The sequence below is a fragment of the Mastigoproctus giganteus genome, chromosome 1 (assembly GCF_048544385.1).
Source record: "Mastigoproctus giganteus isolate SK-2022 chromosome 1, ASM4854438v1, whole genome shotgun sequence".
NCBI classification, from domain to species: Eukaryota; Metazoa; Arthropoda; class Arachnida; order Uropygi; family Thelyphonidae; genus Mastigoproctus; species Mastigoproctus giganteus.
In genome coordinates this window covers 237,931,989-237,951,768 of record NC_143575.1, presented here as the reverse complement: position 1 = coordinate 237,951,768, position 19,780 = coordinate 237,931,989, and the positions used below count along the sequence as shown (strand labels likewise).

At 38.9% G+C, this 19,780-nt stretch overlaps 1 protein-coding gene across 1 annotated transcript; it reads right to left on the bottom strand.

Moving 5' to 3' along the window:
• Positions 1 to 2,988: 2,988 nt before the first annotated feature.
• Positions 2,989 to 3,538, bottom strand: Polr2H (DNA-directed RNA polymerases I, II, and III subunit Rpb8). Its single transcript, XM_090385088.1, has one exon. The coding sequence runs from the start codon at positions 3,507 to 3,509 to the stop codon at positions 3,060 to 3,062; it is 450 nt and encodes a 149-aa protein (XP_090241214.1). The 5' UTR covers positions 3,510 to 3,538; the 3' UTR covers positions 2,989 to 3,059.
• Between the last annotated feature and the right edge of the window lie 16,242 nt (positions 3,539 to 19,780).

Here is a 19,780-nt window from a genome sequence, read left to right as displayed (position 1 = left end):
GTGTCGAAATAGCTTGACACGTAACTGATATGGTCTGTCAGTGGCTTTGATACCAGTGCCCTTGGCACCTGCCCCAATGCCAAGGCATTCCTACACCACTGCCTATGACTCTGTGTACCAAACTCAGTGTTAAAAATAAAAGTAAAAATATTATAATACCCCCCCCACCACCCTGTGGCATTTATACCATGTTCTATAATTTATTGTTTTGTTATTACTGTTTGCATTTGATTTTGATTTTCCTTTTTTTTTTTTTAAATGCATAAAACAGACTTAGTTGTTCACCTTCTTCAATCTTTTATTTTTCTTAATATACTTCTCACTGTCCTTTAGGATTGGCAATCTATACATTGATCACTGTACTTACCTACCCATTTTTACATTTCATTTATCCTTATTACCATCACTGTTACATAAATACATGTCCAAATTACATGTCACATCTCTCCAAATTGTGTTTTAGACTAACAATTTATGTTTTTCATATATGTGTTTTTAACTTGTTTTTGTAACACTTTGAAGTGAACAAAGTTTCACCATATCAAATGATGGAGGAACCTAGGAGGAGAATAAATATATTGGTATATGTATGTATTTATATTGTTCCATCACTTGGTCTTACTTTATTTCTTATTGTACTGTCAACCTTGTCATTCTTTTTATGTTGTATAAACTGAAAATAACGTTTATTGCGTTTTTCATATATTTTATTGGCATATTTATTGTTTGCCCCCAATGCATTATTTTCTGTAGGACCTTGTCTAGGCAGCTGTGGTTTTATCAAACAGTACATTTAAGGAATATATTCCCCATGATAGAGCATCCTAGAATTTTGTCTTCTCTAATTGTTTTTCTGATCTTTGCAAATAAGAACAGATGTAGCACTATTATTAAGGTATATATTTATTTATTTTGCAGCTAGCATACATCACAGTGATGAAGCCACTGTGATGTATTCTAACATAAGCTGTATGCACATAGTAGTAGTAGTAGTAGCAGTATGTATGCATGTATGTAGTTCTAATATAAGCTGTATATAAAACTGAATTGAGCCTAAAGTAAATCAGAATTTTTGAAATCACATATTGAAAATTGACTTTCTACAGAGTTCCCTGGGAATAGCTGTATTACTAATGGAAATAAGCCAGTAAACAGTAATTATTTACTTGTTACTGCATTTGCATATATTCAATATTAACATGCTATGGACTATGATTAATTCAATTTATTATAATCACTGATCATATATGTGAATTTTTCATGTATGTGAACACAACAAAGAAGAAAGCTAATCAGAAATCAGATCAGATCCATGTGCACTGGGTGTGGGAAAGCTTTAGATAACCTAGCCGATGTTACAGATGAATTGAATAGGTATTTTGCATTGGTATTTACTGATGAAAGACCTTCACGCTGAGAAGAGACTGTGCAAGTGAGGCAGAGCCATATGAAATTAGTTTCGTAATTACAGATGATTGTTTATTAGAAAAATAAACAAACATCTGTAATTACAAAATAAACAATCTTAGAGGAAATGATTAAGAGTGCAATCCAGGGACATTTAGATAGATATGGCATTCCGAGACACACAACATGGCTTTCTTAAGGGAAAATCATGCTTAACTAGCTTAGTAGGCTATATTGACACAGTTACTGGATGTAGGGAACAATCTTGACAGTTTATTTGGATTTTTGCAAAGCATTGCACTGAGCCCCTCATGAGAAGTTACTGTATAAGCTTGAACAGGTTGAGATTACTGGTAAGATTCTAAGATGGATTGCTGGGTGGCTGCAGCTCAGAAGGCAGAGAATTATGATTAATGGATATTCTTCAGATTGGCATAACAACAGGAGTGGGGGTCCCTCAAAGATCAGTTCTTGGACCACTGTTGTTTCTCATTTTCATAAATGACATTGATGAATGGTTAGAAGGCATGATGTCAAAATTTGCAGATGACATTAAGATTGGCAGAGTCATTAATGATCAGTTCCAAGCAATGCTCCCTTAGGATGACTTGAACAGACCTCAAAGATAGTGAGAAAAGTGTGTTTTAATGCTACTAAATGTAAGGCCTTACAACACTTGGGGAACAGCAACTCACAAATAAACTATACAATTGGTGGGGTTGAATTAAAAACAGTGGAAGAGGAAAGGAAGCTGGGAGTTACAATACGGGCAGATATGAAGTCTTCTGAACAGTGTGAACAGCCAGGAAAGCCCATAGTGTCATATCGATGATTTATCAAAAGTTATCCTGTAAAGATAAGGAGGTCATAATCCCACTGTACAAGGCAATGTGGTTCAAATGTGGTCTTACAGACCACATTTGGAATACTGTGTTGAAGTATGGAGACCTCATCTGAAATAAGACACTGAGCTTCTTGAAAGGGTCCAAAGATGGGCAACTCAAATGGTGAGATCAGCAGAAGAACAACCGTATGAGGAAAGACTGATTATGTGGGCTACAGAGCTTGGTAACCAGGCACCTCAGATGTGACCTGATTGAGGTTTATAAAGCTCTGAGAGGGATTAGTAAAATGAATGAAGTTGGAATTCTCACTGTTATAATTTCAGAAATAGGAGTCATAAACTCAAATTACAGGAGTTGAGGTTTAGATTAGATTGTAGGAAGCTTTTTTTAGCCAGCATGTCATTGATTGCTCGAACAAGTTGCCCTTGCAGTTGAGGCTGACAGTTTGAATAAATTCAAAGGTCAACTAGCTCTGTGTGACAAGGGAAGCACATAATTTTTATTTTCTTGTGTACTTGTTTTTTTTTTTTTTTTTTTTTTATCAGTGTAGAAGGAGCTTGTGGGCTCATTGCACTATATAGCAAATACTATTACTATTATTTTTCCAAAAATGTAAATGTACTGGAAAAATAATGGGCATTAAGACTTATGTGAAGTCAACAAAAAAAAAAAATAAATAAAATTATATATATATATATAGGACACCGTTAAAAGTATAATTTGCAAGCCGAAAAACTTTTATAAACTGTAACCAAATTTATTGTTTCAAAAACTTAAACAAAATCATTACAAAAAAAGAATTTATACTTAGAATGCTAATTTTTTCATTAGCAAATAAACATGATTGTCTACTTCAAATCCATGAAGGTTATTTGGATCCCCTTGAAGGCGCATCAGTAGTCCACCATACGAAACATAAGCTGCTAATCGTGTTGCTTCACCTGTTCCATCATCTCCCTCAATACGATAGATTTTCCCATACATAACATACTCAAAACTGTCAGCTCTGGAGGGTCCAGTATCAACAGGATTCCATTCGCCATCATCCGGATAACCATCTTCTCGTAAAGTAGAAGCAACAACAAGTCGAAATTTGTCGCCGAGGTCCATTGGATATATCTGAGTATTAACATCAAGAATGAGATCCATCTTAAATGACTCACTTTCACAATGAAGACGACTTACACGATCGAACTTTTTTCCTTCCGGATCTATATCTTTTACATCAAATATATCTTCAAACAGCACACCTGCCATTCTAAAATAATATTAACATAATACCATTACACAATTAAAAGCTGACACTTCGTTTGGAAAATAAGCGAGCATGGTGATCTAAAGCGCCTCTATAATAATAAAATGAAACGCAATATTTAGAAAAAAATATATTTAGAAAAAAAAAATATTTATAATGGAAGATGAAGGTTGCTGAACAACAGGAAATATGTTTAACGAACAGGATACATAAAAATCCAAAGTCATTAAGGCGTCCATATTATGTTTGCACTTCTTGTACTTATTATATTTGTATTATGTTGGTTAGGTTTGCATTTTGGCTGGAAGGAAAACCACCACGCAATACCTCCTGAAATTGACCGACTATGCCACGTGGCGAAATGAAAGGACAAAAATTATTTGCGTTTGGTGAGATTTGAACTCGGGTGTAGATGGGGCAGCTGCACAACACCCCCTGAAGAAGTTCAAAAAACCAGAAAAGTATGGGTGGAAGGCTCCTGTTGAGTTGCTTTAATAATTCTCACCGAAACCATTATGACTATGGTATCGTCACTGTCCACCCCACACCGGGTGGAAAAGGCCAGGGTTCAAATCCTGTCGATAATCCGATAATTTTTTCACTTCGTGGCTGAGTTAGGCAATCTCAGCCGTAGATAGCAAGGTTTTTTCTCCCAGACCCTGGGGTTTTTTCGTCCAGCAAAACGCAAATCGACCAGAGAACACAAGCAATTTACAGACAAAATAAATATATGTGTATGTGTAATCATTTACAGGGGACCATAATATATATATTATTTTTTTTACACATGTTCTCTGCCTGCGCGGATAGCACAGCGGTATTGTCACCGTCCTCCTCACACATGGTGTAAAAGGCTCGGGTTAGAATCCAGTCGATGACACGAGGAAGTTTAATGGGCTTTTTTCACTCTGGCTGAATTAGTCTGTCTCAGACGTAGATAGCAAGATTTTTTTCCGACGGTAACTCGGGTTTTTCATCTAGCAAAACAGGCAAATCGACCATAGAACACGCAATTTATGGACAGAATACACAATGAAAGACAGATGAATTTAATTATTCGGGTTGTCTAGAAATAATAGTTATTATAGAATTGCCCATGTTCTCTTGTAAATTTGCCTGTTTTCTGAAAGAAAACCCCGAATTTCTGTGCGGGGAGGAGACAACTGATTAAAGATGCATTGCAGAATCATCTAGACAGGGCTGCAGCAATAATTCAGACACAGCATGGGTTTGTTAAGGGAAAGTCTTGTCTGACAAATTTGATAGGATATTATGATGTGGTTACAAAGGAACTGGATATGCAAAAGATAATTTTGATATCATATATTTGGATTTCAGGAAAGCTTTTGGCACTGTTGTGCATAAAAGACTATTGTACAAATTGGAGCAGAATGGTATTAAAGGTAAGTTGCTACAATGGATAAAAGGATGGTTAAGTGGGAGAAGACAGAGGGTGGTAATCAATGGGTGCTAATCTTCGTGGACTAATGTTATTAATGGAGTCGCACAGGATTCGGTGTTGGATCCACTGTTGTTTTGTATATTTATCAATGATATTGATGAAGGTATAGCAGGCTTAATGTCGAAGTTTGCAGATGATACAAAGGTTGGCAGGGTTGTTAATGACAGTGTGCTACTGCAACAGGATCTAGATAATTTGGGCAGATGGCCTAAGATGTGACAACTGAAGTTTAACTTTGACAAATGCAAAGTACTGCATATGGGTAGAAGTAACCCCAGGGAAACGTACCAACTGTGTGGTACTACACTTGAGGTGGTAGAAAATGAAAAAGATCTGGGAGTAATTAGTCAGTCAGATATGAAGTTTTCTGAGCAATGCAGACAGTCTGCCAGGGCAGGTCATGGGGTTTTGTCAATGATATATAGGAATTTTGCTAGCAGGGAAAAGGAGCTGATTATCCCTCTGTATAAGACAGTGGTCAGGCCACTCCTTGAGTACTGCGTACAGATCTGGAGGCCTCATTTTAGGAAGGATGTAGATTTACTTGAGCGTGTACAGAGAAGGGCAACAAGATTGATGAGGGGAATGAAGGGATCCTCTTACCAAGAGAGGCTTAAGTTCTGCAAATTGCAGTGGCTGGAGACTAGGCACCAGCACGGTGATCTGATTGAGGTGTATAAGGCCTTGAACGGGTTGAACACTCTTAATTCTGATGGGATCCTTATACAAAAAATTGTTCGGATTACGAACCTAAGGGGGCATAAATTCAAAGTAAGAAAAGACATATGTAAAATAGATGTGCGGAAATTTGCCTTTAGCCAGCGGGTGGTTAATTGCTGGAACAAACTTCCATCTGTCGTTGTGGAAGTTGATAGGTTGAATAAATTTTAGGAGGAACTGGACAGGCATTTGGAGGGAATGGTGTGATTTTTTTTTTTTTTTTTGGCTGATGCTGCATAAGCTCATACACATGCTTTCTTGCATCACATGCCACTACTACTATTTACGCCTAAGACCGACTAACTCGGCCATGGAGTGAGAGAAGAAAAAGCCCATAAAAGTTCCTCGCGTATTGATGAGATTCGAACCCGGGTCTTTGCACCCAATGAGGGAAGGATGGTTAAAATGCCACTGTGCTGCAACGGAGGCGAACTCAATGCTAATGAGATTTTTCTTCTTGCTCAGACTATTAATTTCAATTGACGGGGGGATGGTTGCAGAATAGATCTGTGGAAGTTTGCCTTCAGCCAACTAATGGTTGACTGCTGGAACAAGCTTCCATCCGTTGTTGAAGAAGTGGGTAGTTTGAATAAATTCAAGAAAGAACTAGACAAACTATTGGAGGGAATGGATAGGTGAAATGGTATTTTCTTTTTTTTTCCGGCTAGCTTTGCCGAAAAATATGTATGCTGTATAGGTTTGCTCTTTTGCATCGTTTGCTACCAATAATACTAAGACTGATACAAAGAATCAGCCGAGAAAGAAAGAAAAAAAAATAAATAAATAAAATACCCACCTCACTCCAAATCCATCACCCACCATCTCCAACTATTTGAATTTATTCCAAATTCGCACTTCCACAAGCGAAGATGGAAGTTTGTTTCAAACATTCAACATATGTTTGTGGCTTGTAAGAAGTCTAACCGTTTAGATGACTAACTTCAGTTACAACTGTTGACATATCACCACAGGGGCAAACATTTGGTGAGATGGCCTTGGCACATGCAGGGTCCTGAGCTGGATATCATCATCCTTCTCTTTCTTGGTCTCTCTCACGGTAATTCGGGAATTTTTTGCGGCTGGTGCAGGATAAGCCTCAGGCTTCCTTGCAGCATGTGGCTAAGTAATAATTATAAAAATATCTTATAAGACCATTTTCACTAATAACTTCATAGATATTTCCCATTAAAAACCAAGGGAGTAAAACATCGATAACTTCTGATCAGATGAGAAAACAGGGCAATTGAATCACTGATTTTTGAATTAGAGGACGTCGAGAACGAGGATTCTAAAGGGGCTCTCTTTAAACCTTTCGAATCACTTAAAAGCCTATGATTGACATAACATTTCCGAAAACGAATTTTTAAATTCATTTCGTGGTTTCGAATGGTGAACTGCGGCCTTACTTGCCGTTGCGGATTACTAAAACAGTTCCCACTGTTTTAACCAAAATAAGTTAATTTGATTCAAATTTGGCTTCAAAAATGCGACGAAACACAAAATATCTTTTGTTCAATTCAGACTGAAGATGATGTTGCGACTTGTCTGACATTTTGGATCAAAATTCAGTTTCTCAATCACGCCTCGTATGTATAGTTATGCTTATCAGCCATGGAAAATTAAAAAAAAAAACCTGAATATAAGCGTTGCGTATTTACTCAGAAGTTGTTTTAATTTTTAAATTTTTATATTTTGGGAAGTTTCGTAAGTCGTATTTATTGTGCACTATGTAAATATGGTCATGTCATGTTTCGTTTATACTTATTTCACACTGTGGGTTCATTAAAAAATATGGATCATATGATTTGAGATGGACTGCTCGATTGAACATTGTACTTAGCCTGCTAATTGCTAAACTACCTCCAGTAGTTTAGCAATTAGTAGTTTAATGCTGATCTATGCAGAAGATTCCAAGCAGTAGGGTATCCTAAGTTGAAAAAAATTTCCACTTTAAGCCTAGAAAGAAAGAAAAAATGCCTATTTCCACTTTAAGCATAAAGGGTTTATATGTGTTTTTTGCACTATGGCCGAGTTTTTCTGTCGCAGTTGAAATTAACAAGGTGAAATTTACTCACAGACATTTAGATTTTTCATGCAGATAAACACATCGCCTATCAAAGAATACAAAATTATCTCGTGTGATTGTTATGCGGTGTCAGTGGTTTACAACAAAATCGCACTTATTGGCAATGTGAAGATATGAGACTCTACAAAGCCAGATGAGCTTGAGTTATGTTGGGTACCGTAAGTTATGTGCTGGTGTGTTGTTTGTGTTGTTCATCTGCCACTTAGTAACTGGGAGGTAAGATCACCAATCGAGGCACTTTCCGGAATCGGTCCACAGCACGACGAGCCGGGCCGGAGCAGATAGGATGTCTGATGGGCTTCGCACCTGACAGAGCCAGGAGGAACCCGAAACGAAGAGAAAAATGGAGACAGTGGAGAAAAGGGGACACCACCGAGATGCTTCCGATGCGAGTAGGAGCTAGGAAAACCTATAGTAGGTGGAGTGCCCTCAAGAAAAGTTGGGATGGCTGAGAAAGAGAGTAAAAGTTCCTACGTGTGATTGGATTTAATTCAATAGGATCTTCTTCAGACGCAGCAGCATGCTGGAGAGCATAAGCTTTGTCACTGACAGGTGGTCTCTTCTGTAAAAAGATTCTTAGACTCCCCTCATGGATGATGTTTAATTCATGAGGGGAGTCTAAGAATCTGTGGAAGGTGGAGGGGTGGGTGAGTATACTGCCAGGGGAACACGAGACCAGGAGATCCAACTCCAAAGGCATGCGTTGGGTCTCCCTGTTGAAATAGATTTCACACTGGGGGATCCAGGGTTCATATTTAAGCCCACCTGGCATGTCAGGATAGCAAGTAAATATCCTACCCCAAGTGGGGTTAGCAGGGAGTGGAAATAATCCACTTGGCAGGGGCTGCCTATTTATCCCACTCAGGGGTTCAAGCATTTGCCATATCCCACAAGGTTGCCGGAACCAAATCCCCAAGGCCGTTGTCAGTGAAGTATCCTATCTGGAATGTCCAGATAGATTATCTGGCCAGGCCAGGCCAACAAGAGTCCAGGTACAGTAGAGGGTCGGCAGATTGTAGATTTAAATCCATGGCCTTGATTATGATATATATGGTTCCAGCAGTTGAATTGTCTACTATGGTAGTTTTGGGAGCGCTGCCAAGACGTTTCTTCTCTGCTTGAACACCGTAGCGAAATTAAGAAAGGCAAGGAAGGCTGTTTCTGTTGCAGTTAGGGAGTGGACAGGTTGTAGGTTTAGTAGTTCACTCTCCAGAACAAGTTGTGGTCTGAGGTCTAAACGGACAACCCAGTTAAATATGATATGACTTCAATCTTGCACGTCACCATAGATGCAAAGATTATCGTTGGAGAGGCCCAGTTCCTGTAATTTGGCCTTGACTCACCCATCTACGCAGAGGATATATGTCGTCTCACGGCGGTGAACCAGATCAGGGTGCAGCGGACGGAGTGTTGGATGGTGGGGATAAAGATCTTTGTTATAACACCTTAATTAGATGCACCATCGGGATTGACACAGGATATTCACTTCTTGAGAAATACGCTTCCATTCTACTTTCAGTTCTGGTGCTTATACATAGAAAATTTGTTATTATGTTCTTTTTCGTAAGTTCAGTTAGACAGCAAAAAGCGATATGCAGATCTAGAGGACGTTTCTCTGTGATGGATCTGTCACCACCAGTTGACGATGGTCTCCTTGTCCACACAATGAAACTATATGCGAGATCCATAAGTTATGATGCATATGAAGACAGCGCTGTAAATGTGGTGCAGAGTTCTTCCTTTTAGTTCCCAGTCGGTGCTGGTACCATGGGCCATCATGTCTGTGTAGCGGTTAGTTTTTTTTTTTTTTTTTCTGAGGGAGTTGAGGTGAACTACGAAAGTTCACTTATTGTCCGAGGTTAGGTCCAGGAACTTAACTGACCTTTCATATTGGAGAGGACTGCCATGCAGTCTAATCGTGGAATGTCTGTGCACATGAAGAATGAGTACCCTTTAACACGAGTGTTGTGGTGATGGTCAACTTGTGGGTTTAAACTCATGTGATGAGGCCTTTAATGACATGATTTACTCTCGTCTCGGTCGAGGCACTAATGGGTACATCTATCAGGATAATGAAGTCATCAGCGTAGAAGTGTGAAACAGGAGAACACAAATGAATTCTCGAAGGTGTATAAGACCGTGTTCCACATAGCTGGACCGAAAATGGAACCTTGAGAGCAGCCTTTAGCGGTGTTCCTTGTAATCCGATGGAATGAAGTCTTGATTGTAATTTTCCTATTTGTGAAAAACCCCATCAGATGACACTAGTCCACCAGAGAGATAGGGATGGTAACTGAACGCCTTAGACGATGCAACGCGCTGTTCATTGCCTTCAGGCTAAACTGCCGAATCGCTTCTTTGCTGTCCATGATATGCACTTAATCGGTTTTAATATTATATTGTTCATATACATTGGTATTAAAATTATTTTATTATTTTGTATATACACCGTCAAAACATTATGACCACCTACAAAATATGATGTTGGGCCTCCACGTGCAGCCAAAACAGTTTGTATGCGGCGAGGCATGAATGCTACAAGATTTCTAAATGTGTCTTGTGGTATCTGGTACCAACATGTAACCAGCAGATCCTTTAACTCCTATAAGGCCCGTGGTTGAGACCCCGCAGATTGGAGTTGCTGGTCCAACACAAACCACAGATGCTCGATGGGATTGATGTCTGGAGAATCGGGAGGCCACGGCAAAACCTGGAAGTCTTCTTCATGCTCTGTGAAGCAGTCTTGAACAATGCGGATGGTGTGGCGTGACACATTATCCTGCTGAAAGACGGCAACACCATATGGGGAGATGTTCTATAGGCCTTTCTGTTATAGTGTGCTTGCTACACATCATTCTTCACATGATGATTAAGGCATAGTGACATAGTGTTTTTTGACAGGCGGCACCCGTGCTTTCGCACAACTCCGCATTTGAATCTCTTGTGAAGTAAGACAGTACTGTCAAGGCCAGATAGCATATGTTAGTGTATGTTCATGTTTGCTTAGTGCGGGTTATGTTGTTCATCTGGCCGCTTAGCCTAGGGTCTGTGGAACACCCTAGACTGCTAGTTACCATCACTGGCACTGGGAGCCGGACCAGATAAGTGGGAAGAGAACTCTGGCTGGCCGATCCTGAGGTTAGCCTGAGCTTCCCAGGGAGGGCCAAAAAAATAAAAATAAATAAATAAATAAATAAAAATAAATAAATAAAAATATATAAAAAAAAATATATATATATATATATATATATATATATATATATATATATATATATATAATAAATAAAAAGAAAGAAAAATATATAATAATAAATTTTAAAAAAAAATTTTAAAATATAATAATAATATAATAAAATAATAATAATAATAATAATAATAAATAAATAATAAATAAATAAAATAATAATAATAAATAATAATAAATAAATAATAAATAAATAAAATAATAAAAAAATATATACACATATATATATGCATATATATATATATATATATATATATATATATCTCCAAGCATGAAAAAGCAAATATTAAATGTTATAATAAATATAAATATTATAATAAATATTAAGCAGTCACATAACCAATTAATGCCATCTAGGACGAATAAACATTACATCGGTCTGTATAAATATGAATATGAGTTAAGTTGATAGTGGTAAGAGTTTTTAAAGGTAAAATATGATATACTAGCTTATCAGACAAACCATAAATCATGGCGGGTACCCAACGTGACCTGGAAAAAATCAATCTATGCCGTGACATAAGCAATAAATTATAAACATATATAAAAATACCATTAAAATGTTAATTATGGCAATAAGATACATTGAAAGGGACTCTTTCGAGGGCTAACCCTTTCAATGTATCAACCATAATTAACGAGCTATCCGTTTCTGTAGTCATCGTCCAGCATAACTATGTCCAAATATATGTAAAATAGTAGTAAGTTAGAGCCAAAAGGTAGTGACGAGAATAAAATTTTGTAGTAAGTTAGAGCCAAATGGTAGTAATAAAATTTGTTAATTAATCCCAAATTTAGCAGTAAGCTGGCAAGATGACTGTTAGCCCGACGGATAGCCAAAATTTTAAATTAAAATTATAGAAAGAGCTATAATTATTGTTAGGCATATGTGCGTAGTTGATAGTAAATGCAGTCACGGTAGTCTAAGCAAAAAATAAAAGTGCGAGCTATCGCTAACCAAAGCGAACGGAAAAAGGTATAAGAATAGATATAGTACCTCAATCCCCCTCGAATACTCTAATAGTTCATGAGGTATGAATAAATAGGGATAAGAAAGTGAAAGTTAAACAGCAAAGAAAAAGCAAAATAATTAACATAGGATGTAACCTTATAGTAAGGTATCCTGGTTAGAATGCTTTAAGATTAAAATAAGAATGCTTACCACCGTATAGCCAAGGTACTAGAAAACCACGTGTATTGGCACGTGTAGCATATATTATGCTGGACGATGACTACAGAAACGGATAGCTCGTTAATTATGGTTGATACATTGAAAGGGTTAGCCCTCGAAAAAGTCCCTTTCAATGTATCTTATTGCCATAATTAACATTTTAATGGTATTTTTATATATGTTTATAATTTATTGCTTATGCCACAGCATAGATTGATTTTTTCCAGGTCACGTTGGGTACCCGCCATGGTTTATGGTTTGTCTGATAAGCTAGTATATCATATTTTACTTTTAAAAACTCTTACCACTATCAACTTAACTCATATTCATATATATATATATATATATATATTAAAAAAAAAAAAAAATATATATATATATATATATATATATATATATATAATAAATAAATTTAAAAAAATAATAATAAAAACATATATATACACATATATATAAATATATATACATATATATATATATATATATATAAATATATATATATATATTTAATAAAATAATAAAAAAATTTAAAAAAATAAATAATATATATATTTTTTGAAATAGGAGAAGGAGTAAGAGATTGAGGAGAAGAAAGAAGGTAAGCAGAAGAAAGAGGGCGAGATAGGGTGGGCTCCACCCTACCTCAGGAGGAAGAGAAAAGATTTTGTGAGGTCAAGTGACCCACAAAGTCAGGTTGCCTAATAGCATGACCCTGCATTTGAAAAGTCAAATGCCAGTCCCACACCCAGAGGAGTATATATGTGAGTTCCTACACAGGTAGGAAAATCAGTATTGTCCTACACCTCGAAGAGAAGAGGTGCCAGCAAGTGAGTGGGTCCCACATTGGGCAAGAGCCCAGTGTCAGCAATTTAATCTTCAGCCAAGGGTGACTTGTAGGCAATGAGCAGTGTCCCACACTGGGTAGAGGACTTGGATAATCTTCTATTAGGGGATGAGAGGAGGCACATGGATTCATGAAGCTCAAGGATTGCTTGGAGTTCTTGTGTCTATTGTAGAAAAATCCTTTTTTGGGTTGGTGGATTTGTCAGATAGCTTCCTTTGTGAACGTCGAGAGATTCCTGTTAGGTCAGGATAAAGATCAATATCCTGTTGGTGTTTTCTTTGATTCCATTCAGGATATGTTCTGTGAATTGAGTTTTGGGTTCATTATAAGATGGGGGTGCGCTGAACAGTTTGCTGTAGGTGACTTTGACGCATTTCAAATACAGTCTGGGCAAAAGTAGTGAAGGCTTTGTAGTTGGTTTCGTCAATTATGTAGAGATGTTCCTGCCCACTGGGTATATTTCCAGTTCTGGTAATTAGGAGACTTCTAGGTAAATCATAAAGAGGGCAATTATACATGAGGTGAATCCAGTCTTCATTGTCACCGCATGTGCAGAGAGGAGAATCGGTGAGACCCAGGGCATGCAGCTTGGCCCGAAACGATCCATGACCAGTGAGGAAGAACGAGACGTGAAGGCCTGGTGAGTATCATGGAGGAGGTTTTGGTGGAGTTATCATAACTTGTGGAAGAAATCTTTTAGTTGTTTCACCTTTGGCTGTTTGCTCCCAAGATCTTTGCCAATGCTGGAAGAGCTTAGAGTAAATCTGTTTCATTTCGTTTTTTGGATCATTAGCTAGATCGAGTGTTATATCCAGAATGGTGGTGGGAATTTCTCTCTTTATGCGGTATGCAAGGCCGCGACGAATAACCTCCAGGTCCAGAGGAAGAGTACGTGCTAAGACCTGCAGAGCAGGATTACTGATTGTGCAGCAAGCTCTAATCACGGTGAGTAGGATATTGCGTTGAATTTTATGTAGTTTTGCTTTATTACGTGCAATGATGGCACGAGGGAACCACATGGCTGCACCATAGCACACAGCTGGTAAGAAGATGGTTTTGTAAAGTAGCATGAGAGTCCTCCTCTTCAAACCCCAGTCTGCTCTGCTAATTCTTACGATCATGGCAGTATAATGAAGTATTTTGTTGGTGATGTAATTAAGATGAGGTAAGAATGTTAATCGGGAGTCGAAGGTTACTCCTAGATATTTTAGTTCTGTTTTGAGTTACAATGTCTGCCAGAGATTTTAATTTGGGGTGGTCTTCTTATGTCCAAGGATCCTTTGAGGAGGATAGTCTTCGTTTTTTCCCCAGAGATGACTAACTTGTGGTTGTTTGCCCAATTTTGGAGGATCGTTAAGGCAGGGGAGGCAATTTGCTCAAGCTGAGTTCTAGAATCAGCTTTGATAAGGAGGATGAGGTCATCTGCATAGGTCATGCAGTCCACAGGACCTAGATCCATAAGACGAAATTCATCTAGTATTAAATTCCAGAAGTAGGGCCAAATAACTGTGCCCTGTGGACACCCTCTTACAACTGGTCGGGAGGTTTTCTGAAAATTTGTTTGAACAGTTACTGAATCGAAGCCACCAGCAAAGTCAATGGAGATAGCCAGTAGATATTTTGCTGTGGTTGAGTTTGCTGTGTTGAGGAGATTGTTCATAGCGTCTTCAGTGGAGCATGGACGCTACAAGATTTCGAAACCTGTCTTGTGGTATCCGGTACCAACACGTAACCAGCAGACCCATTAACTCCTGTCAGGTCTGTGGTGGAGACGCCGCAGATCAGAATTGCTGTTCCAACACGAACCACAGATGCTCGATGGGATTGATATCTGGAGAATTTGGAGACCAGGGCAATACCTGAAAGTCTTCATGTTCCGCGAACCAGTCTCGAACAATCCAGGTGGTGTGGCATGGCGCATTATCCTGCTGAAAGACGGCAACGCCAAATGGTAAGACCGTTGCCATGAACGAGTGTACCTGGTCAGCAATAATGTTTAGATAAAGTGTAAAGTGTATTTAGGGTCAGACGGCACCAGGGGTTTCCTCCATCTCCGCGTAGTTTACATTGTGGTGTGATACAGTTCTCTGTAAAGGCCAGAGATTTAAAAGTGTGTGGATCTTGGAATGTGTGGTGTTGTGTATCGTTGTTCTTCTGGCCATTTAGCCGCCAGATCTCTACTGAGCCCCGACGTTGCCCGCACTTTGCCCCATGGAGGCAGACCAGGTACCTAATAGTTTTTATTTACTTTGGCAGGTCTTGCCAACTAATTTCCTGAGATTTCAGTGGCTAGAATCTTTAAAAAAAAATAATAAAATAATAAATAAAAAATAAAATAAAATAAATAAATAAATCTATATATACATGTTTAGGTAGGTGGTAGACATCAGAGGTGCCCGGCACATGGATGACTGGACCCACAGTATCCCAGCGGAACATCGCCCAAAGCAAGCATGACACCGACTTGTTTTCATCCCGTGGTGCATCCAGGCGCCATCACTTCACGAGGTAAACGACGCACACGTATCTGGCCATCCATTGCAACAAGAAATTTGATTCATCGGACAGGCTGACCTTCTTCCAATCACTCAAGGTCCAGTTTCGATGTTCACGTGCTCACTGTAGGCGCTGTTGCCAGTGAACCGTGGTTAGCATGGGCACTGGGAGCGGCCTGCGGCTACGCTGCCTCATTTTCAGCAGAGTTCGATGTACTGTATGTTGTGACACATTACTCCCGTCACCAGCATTCCAATTACCGGAGAGTTGCGCCACAGTCGCCTTTCTGTTGTCACATACCATCCAGGAGAGCCTTCGCTGACCTCGAGCATCGATGAACCTCGGTTTTCTCACACCTTGCCGGCAGTTCGTAGATTTCTCCTCCTCGGGCTATTTTCGTGATTACTAATCACGGCTGACCGTGTACTTCCCACCAGCCGTGCCCTTTTGGATATGCTCTGACCCAGTTGTCTGGCCATTACACATTTGGCCTTTGTCAAACTCGCTTAAGTCTGAAGAGATGGGAACATCTCTTCAGATGTTCCCATCTGAAGAACAAGAGTAATACTGGTTAACGGAGCTTAGTGTCAGGTGTTTTTTGTACTGTGTCCCGACCCGCATCATAGTTCACCTGCAGTTGCTTCGAATTGCATAACGACTCTCGCTGGTCATAATGTTTTGGCTCATTGGTGCAGAACACTATTAGTGTGGTTCCTTGCTTTGCGCACTATCTTATTTTTAACACTTAAAAATATGTCCTCTAGGAACCTAGAGGACATATTGGAGTAACCTTTAAAAATTGGTCCAAGCAGTCATTCTGACTTTTAAAAAATTAATAGCGAAATAGTTTTCCTTTGGTAGTGCTATGTAGTAGTAGTAGTAGTAGTAGTAGTAGTGGCACATGATGCAAGAAAGCAAGTGTAGGAGCTTATGCAGCATCAGCCAAAAAAAAAAAAAAAAAATCACACCATTCCCTCCAAATGCCTGTCCAGTTCCTCCTTAAATTTATTCAAACTATCAGCTTCCACAACGACAGATGGAAGTTTGTTCCAGCAATTAACCACCCGCTGGCTAAAGGCAAATTTCCGCACATCTATTCTACATCTGTCCTTTCTTAATTTGAACTTATGTCCCCGTAGGTTGGTAATCTGAACAAGTGGTAGGATCCCATCAGAATTCAGCGTGCTCAACCCATTCAAGGCCTTATAGACCTCAATCAGATCACCGCGCAGGTGCCTAGTCTCCAGCCACTGCAATTTGCAGAACTTAAACCTCTCTTGGTAAGAGAATCCCTTCATTCCCCTCACCAATCGTGTTGCTCTTCTCTGTACACGCTCAAGCAAATCTACATCCTTCCTAAAATGAGGCCTCCAGACCTGTACGCAGTACTCAAGGCGTGGCCTGACCATTGCCTTATACAGAGGGACAATCACCTCCTTTCCCCTGCTAGCAAAATTCCTATATATCATTGACAAAACCCCGTGACCCGCCCTAGCAGCCTGTCTGCACTGCTCAGAAAACTTCATATCTGACTGCACAATTACTCCCAGGTCTTTTTCATTTTCTACCACCTTAAGTGTAGTACCACACAGTTGGTACGTTTCTCTGGGGTTACTTCTACCCATATGCAGTACTTTGCATTTGTCAAGGTTGAATTTCAGTTGCCACTTCTTAGCCCATCTGCCCAAATTATCTAGATCCTGTTGCAGTAGCACACTGCCATTACTGTCATTAACAACCCAACACCGAACCCTGTGGGACTCCACTAATAACATTAGTCCACGAAGAGCAGCACCCATTGATTACCACCCTCTGTCTTCTTCCACTTAACCATCCTTTTATCCATTGTAGCAACTTACGCTTAATACCATTCTGCTCCAATTTGTACAGTAGTCTTCCATGCGCAACAGTGTCAAAAGCTTTCCTGAAATCCAAGTATATTATATCAAAATTATTTTTTGCATCCAGTTCCTTTGTGACCACATCATAATAACCAATCAAATTTGTCAGACAAGACTTTCCCTTAACAAACCCATGCTGTGTTTGAATTATTGCTGCAGTCTTGTCTAGATGATCCTGCAATGCATCTTTAACCAGCGACTCCATTATTTTACCCGGAACAGAAGTTAAACTAACTGGTCTGTAATTACTCTTGTCACCCTTCGATCCACCTTTGTGAATTGGGGACACATTTGCACATCTCCAGTCCGTGGGAACCTCCCACGGACTGGAGGTTCCCACGATGCTCTCATAATTATGGCTAATGGTTTGCTTAGTTGCTTTGCCGCCTCCTTTAAAATAACTGGATAGATCCCATCCACCCCAGGTGCCTTTCTTGTGTTTAACTTCAACAATTTCTCCTCCACTTTGCTCTCAGTTATTACAAAATCATTAAGCACACTGCTACAATTTGATAACCTTCTTCCATTTTCAAATTGTAATAATTCCTCACGTGTGAATGTAGATGCAAAATACTCATTCAGTTTGTTTGCAATCTGAGCAGGATCATCAACAGTCGAACCATCGATGTCAAGTGGACCAATCATATTCAGCCCCTTCCTTTTAGAGTTTATATAAGTAAAGAAATCCTTGCTGTTTTTCTTAGCATCTTTTGCCACAGATTTCTCGTAATCCGCCTTCGCCTGCCGAACCTCCTTTGTGACCTGATTACAGACTAGCTTATATCTGCCACAGGCTTCTGCGTCACCTGATAATTTATATGCATCCCATGCATTTTTCTTCTCTGTCACGAGTCTCATTAGTTCATTTGATAACCATTTAGGCCTAAACCTTGAACGATATTTCTTAATCGGTATATAAAGTCTAGTAGCTTCCACGATTAATTGTTTGAATGCTTCCCACTTAGAATTTACTGTTTGTAACATCGTCAGTTGATCCCACTGTACAGAACTTAAAAACTGTCTGAGACCACTGGACTCCCCTTTGCGGAAGCAAAAACCCTTTCCTTTACCCCTGACGGTAGTTACCTCTTTGAGTAAATCCCACTTCAGCACACTGTGATCAGTGATCACTGCCACCTAGTGGTTCCTTTATCTGCAAATTCTTAATACACGAATGATCACTGCCGATAACCAGATCAAGAGTGTTACTTTCTCTGGTTGCCTCTCGAACATGCTGCTGCAGAAAACAATCATCCAATAAATCCACAAAAGTCTGACTAGTGTGTGAGTGACCAACCCACAAGTTCCAGTCAATATCTGGGAAGTTAAAATTCCCCATTATAAGACATTCTGATTTAATGGTCCACTCTATTTCTCTGTACAATTGTTCATGGTACTCATTCAAGTCATTAGGCCTATAACACACTCCTACTCTTATTTTTCCTTTCGCAGTGCTTATCTCACACCAAACTGACTCAACAGAGCACTGTTCATCTGTATTAACTGGGTGCACTTTCTTTGATTTTATGTTTTTCTTAATTAACAGCATAACACCCCCTCCCTTTATGTCCTGTCTATCCTTTCTGTACACATTGTACTCCCCAAATTCCAGTTCTGCATTCCTTATATCTTTGTGACACCACGTCTCTGCTATCCCAACAATATCCGCCTTTGATGTCTTGACCAACACTTCAAATTCATCAAATTTATTTACTATACTTCTAGCATTGGTATACATGCAAGCATACATGCTCCTATGCCTATTCCTTGTTACCCTAACACATCCCATATACCCAACTATTCCATGATGACTGCCATCCGTCCCTGAAACCCCCAACACCCCTAATAATATTCTAATTTGAATCTAGTGAAATACTATGTGAACACGTTGAAAGGGTAAAGTTGGCTCTAGGAGCGCGAAGACCGCGTTAAGTAGAACTTTATCGTGTGTTCAACTTAGATTAAAAATAATGGGGCTGAAATATTCCATCCATTCTGCATGTTTCCACGGTATTCATTTCGCGAATTGTTGACTTTTTTTATTTTTTTAAAAATTTTAAAAATGAATCTACCTTAAATTTTTTAAAAAAATAATTACATATAAAAATTAATCCTGGCTGTTGGTGAATGGCGCGTTATCCTATAGGCAAAAAAGACATCTGCCTAGGGGCCCCGATTAGAGGTGGAGCCCCAAATTCACTGTTTCAAAAACTCATTGCTATTTTTTACTAATATTTTTAAGTGATTTTTATCGGAGCCTTGACTTTCTACCTGCCAAGGTCAATGAACTTTACTTGTAGATTAATTTGAAAATTACGTTTTTTTCAAAAATAGTTTTACCGATTTTGC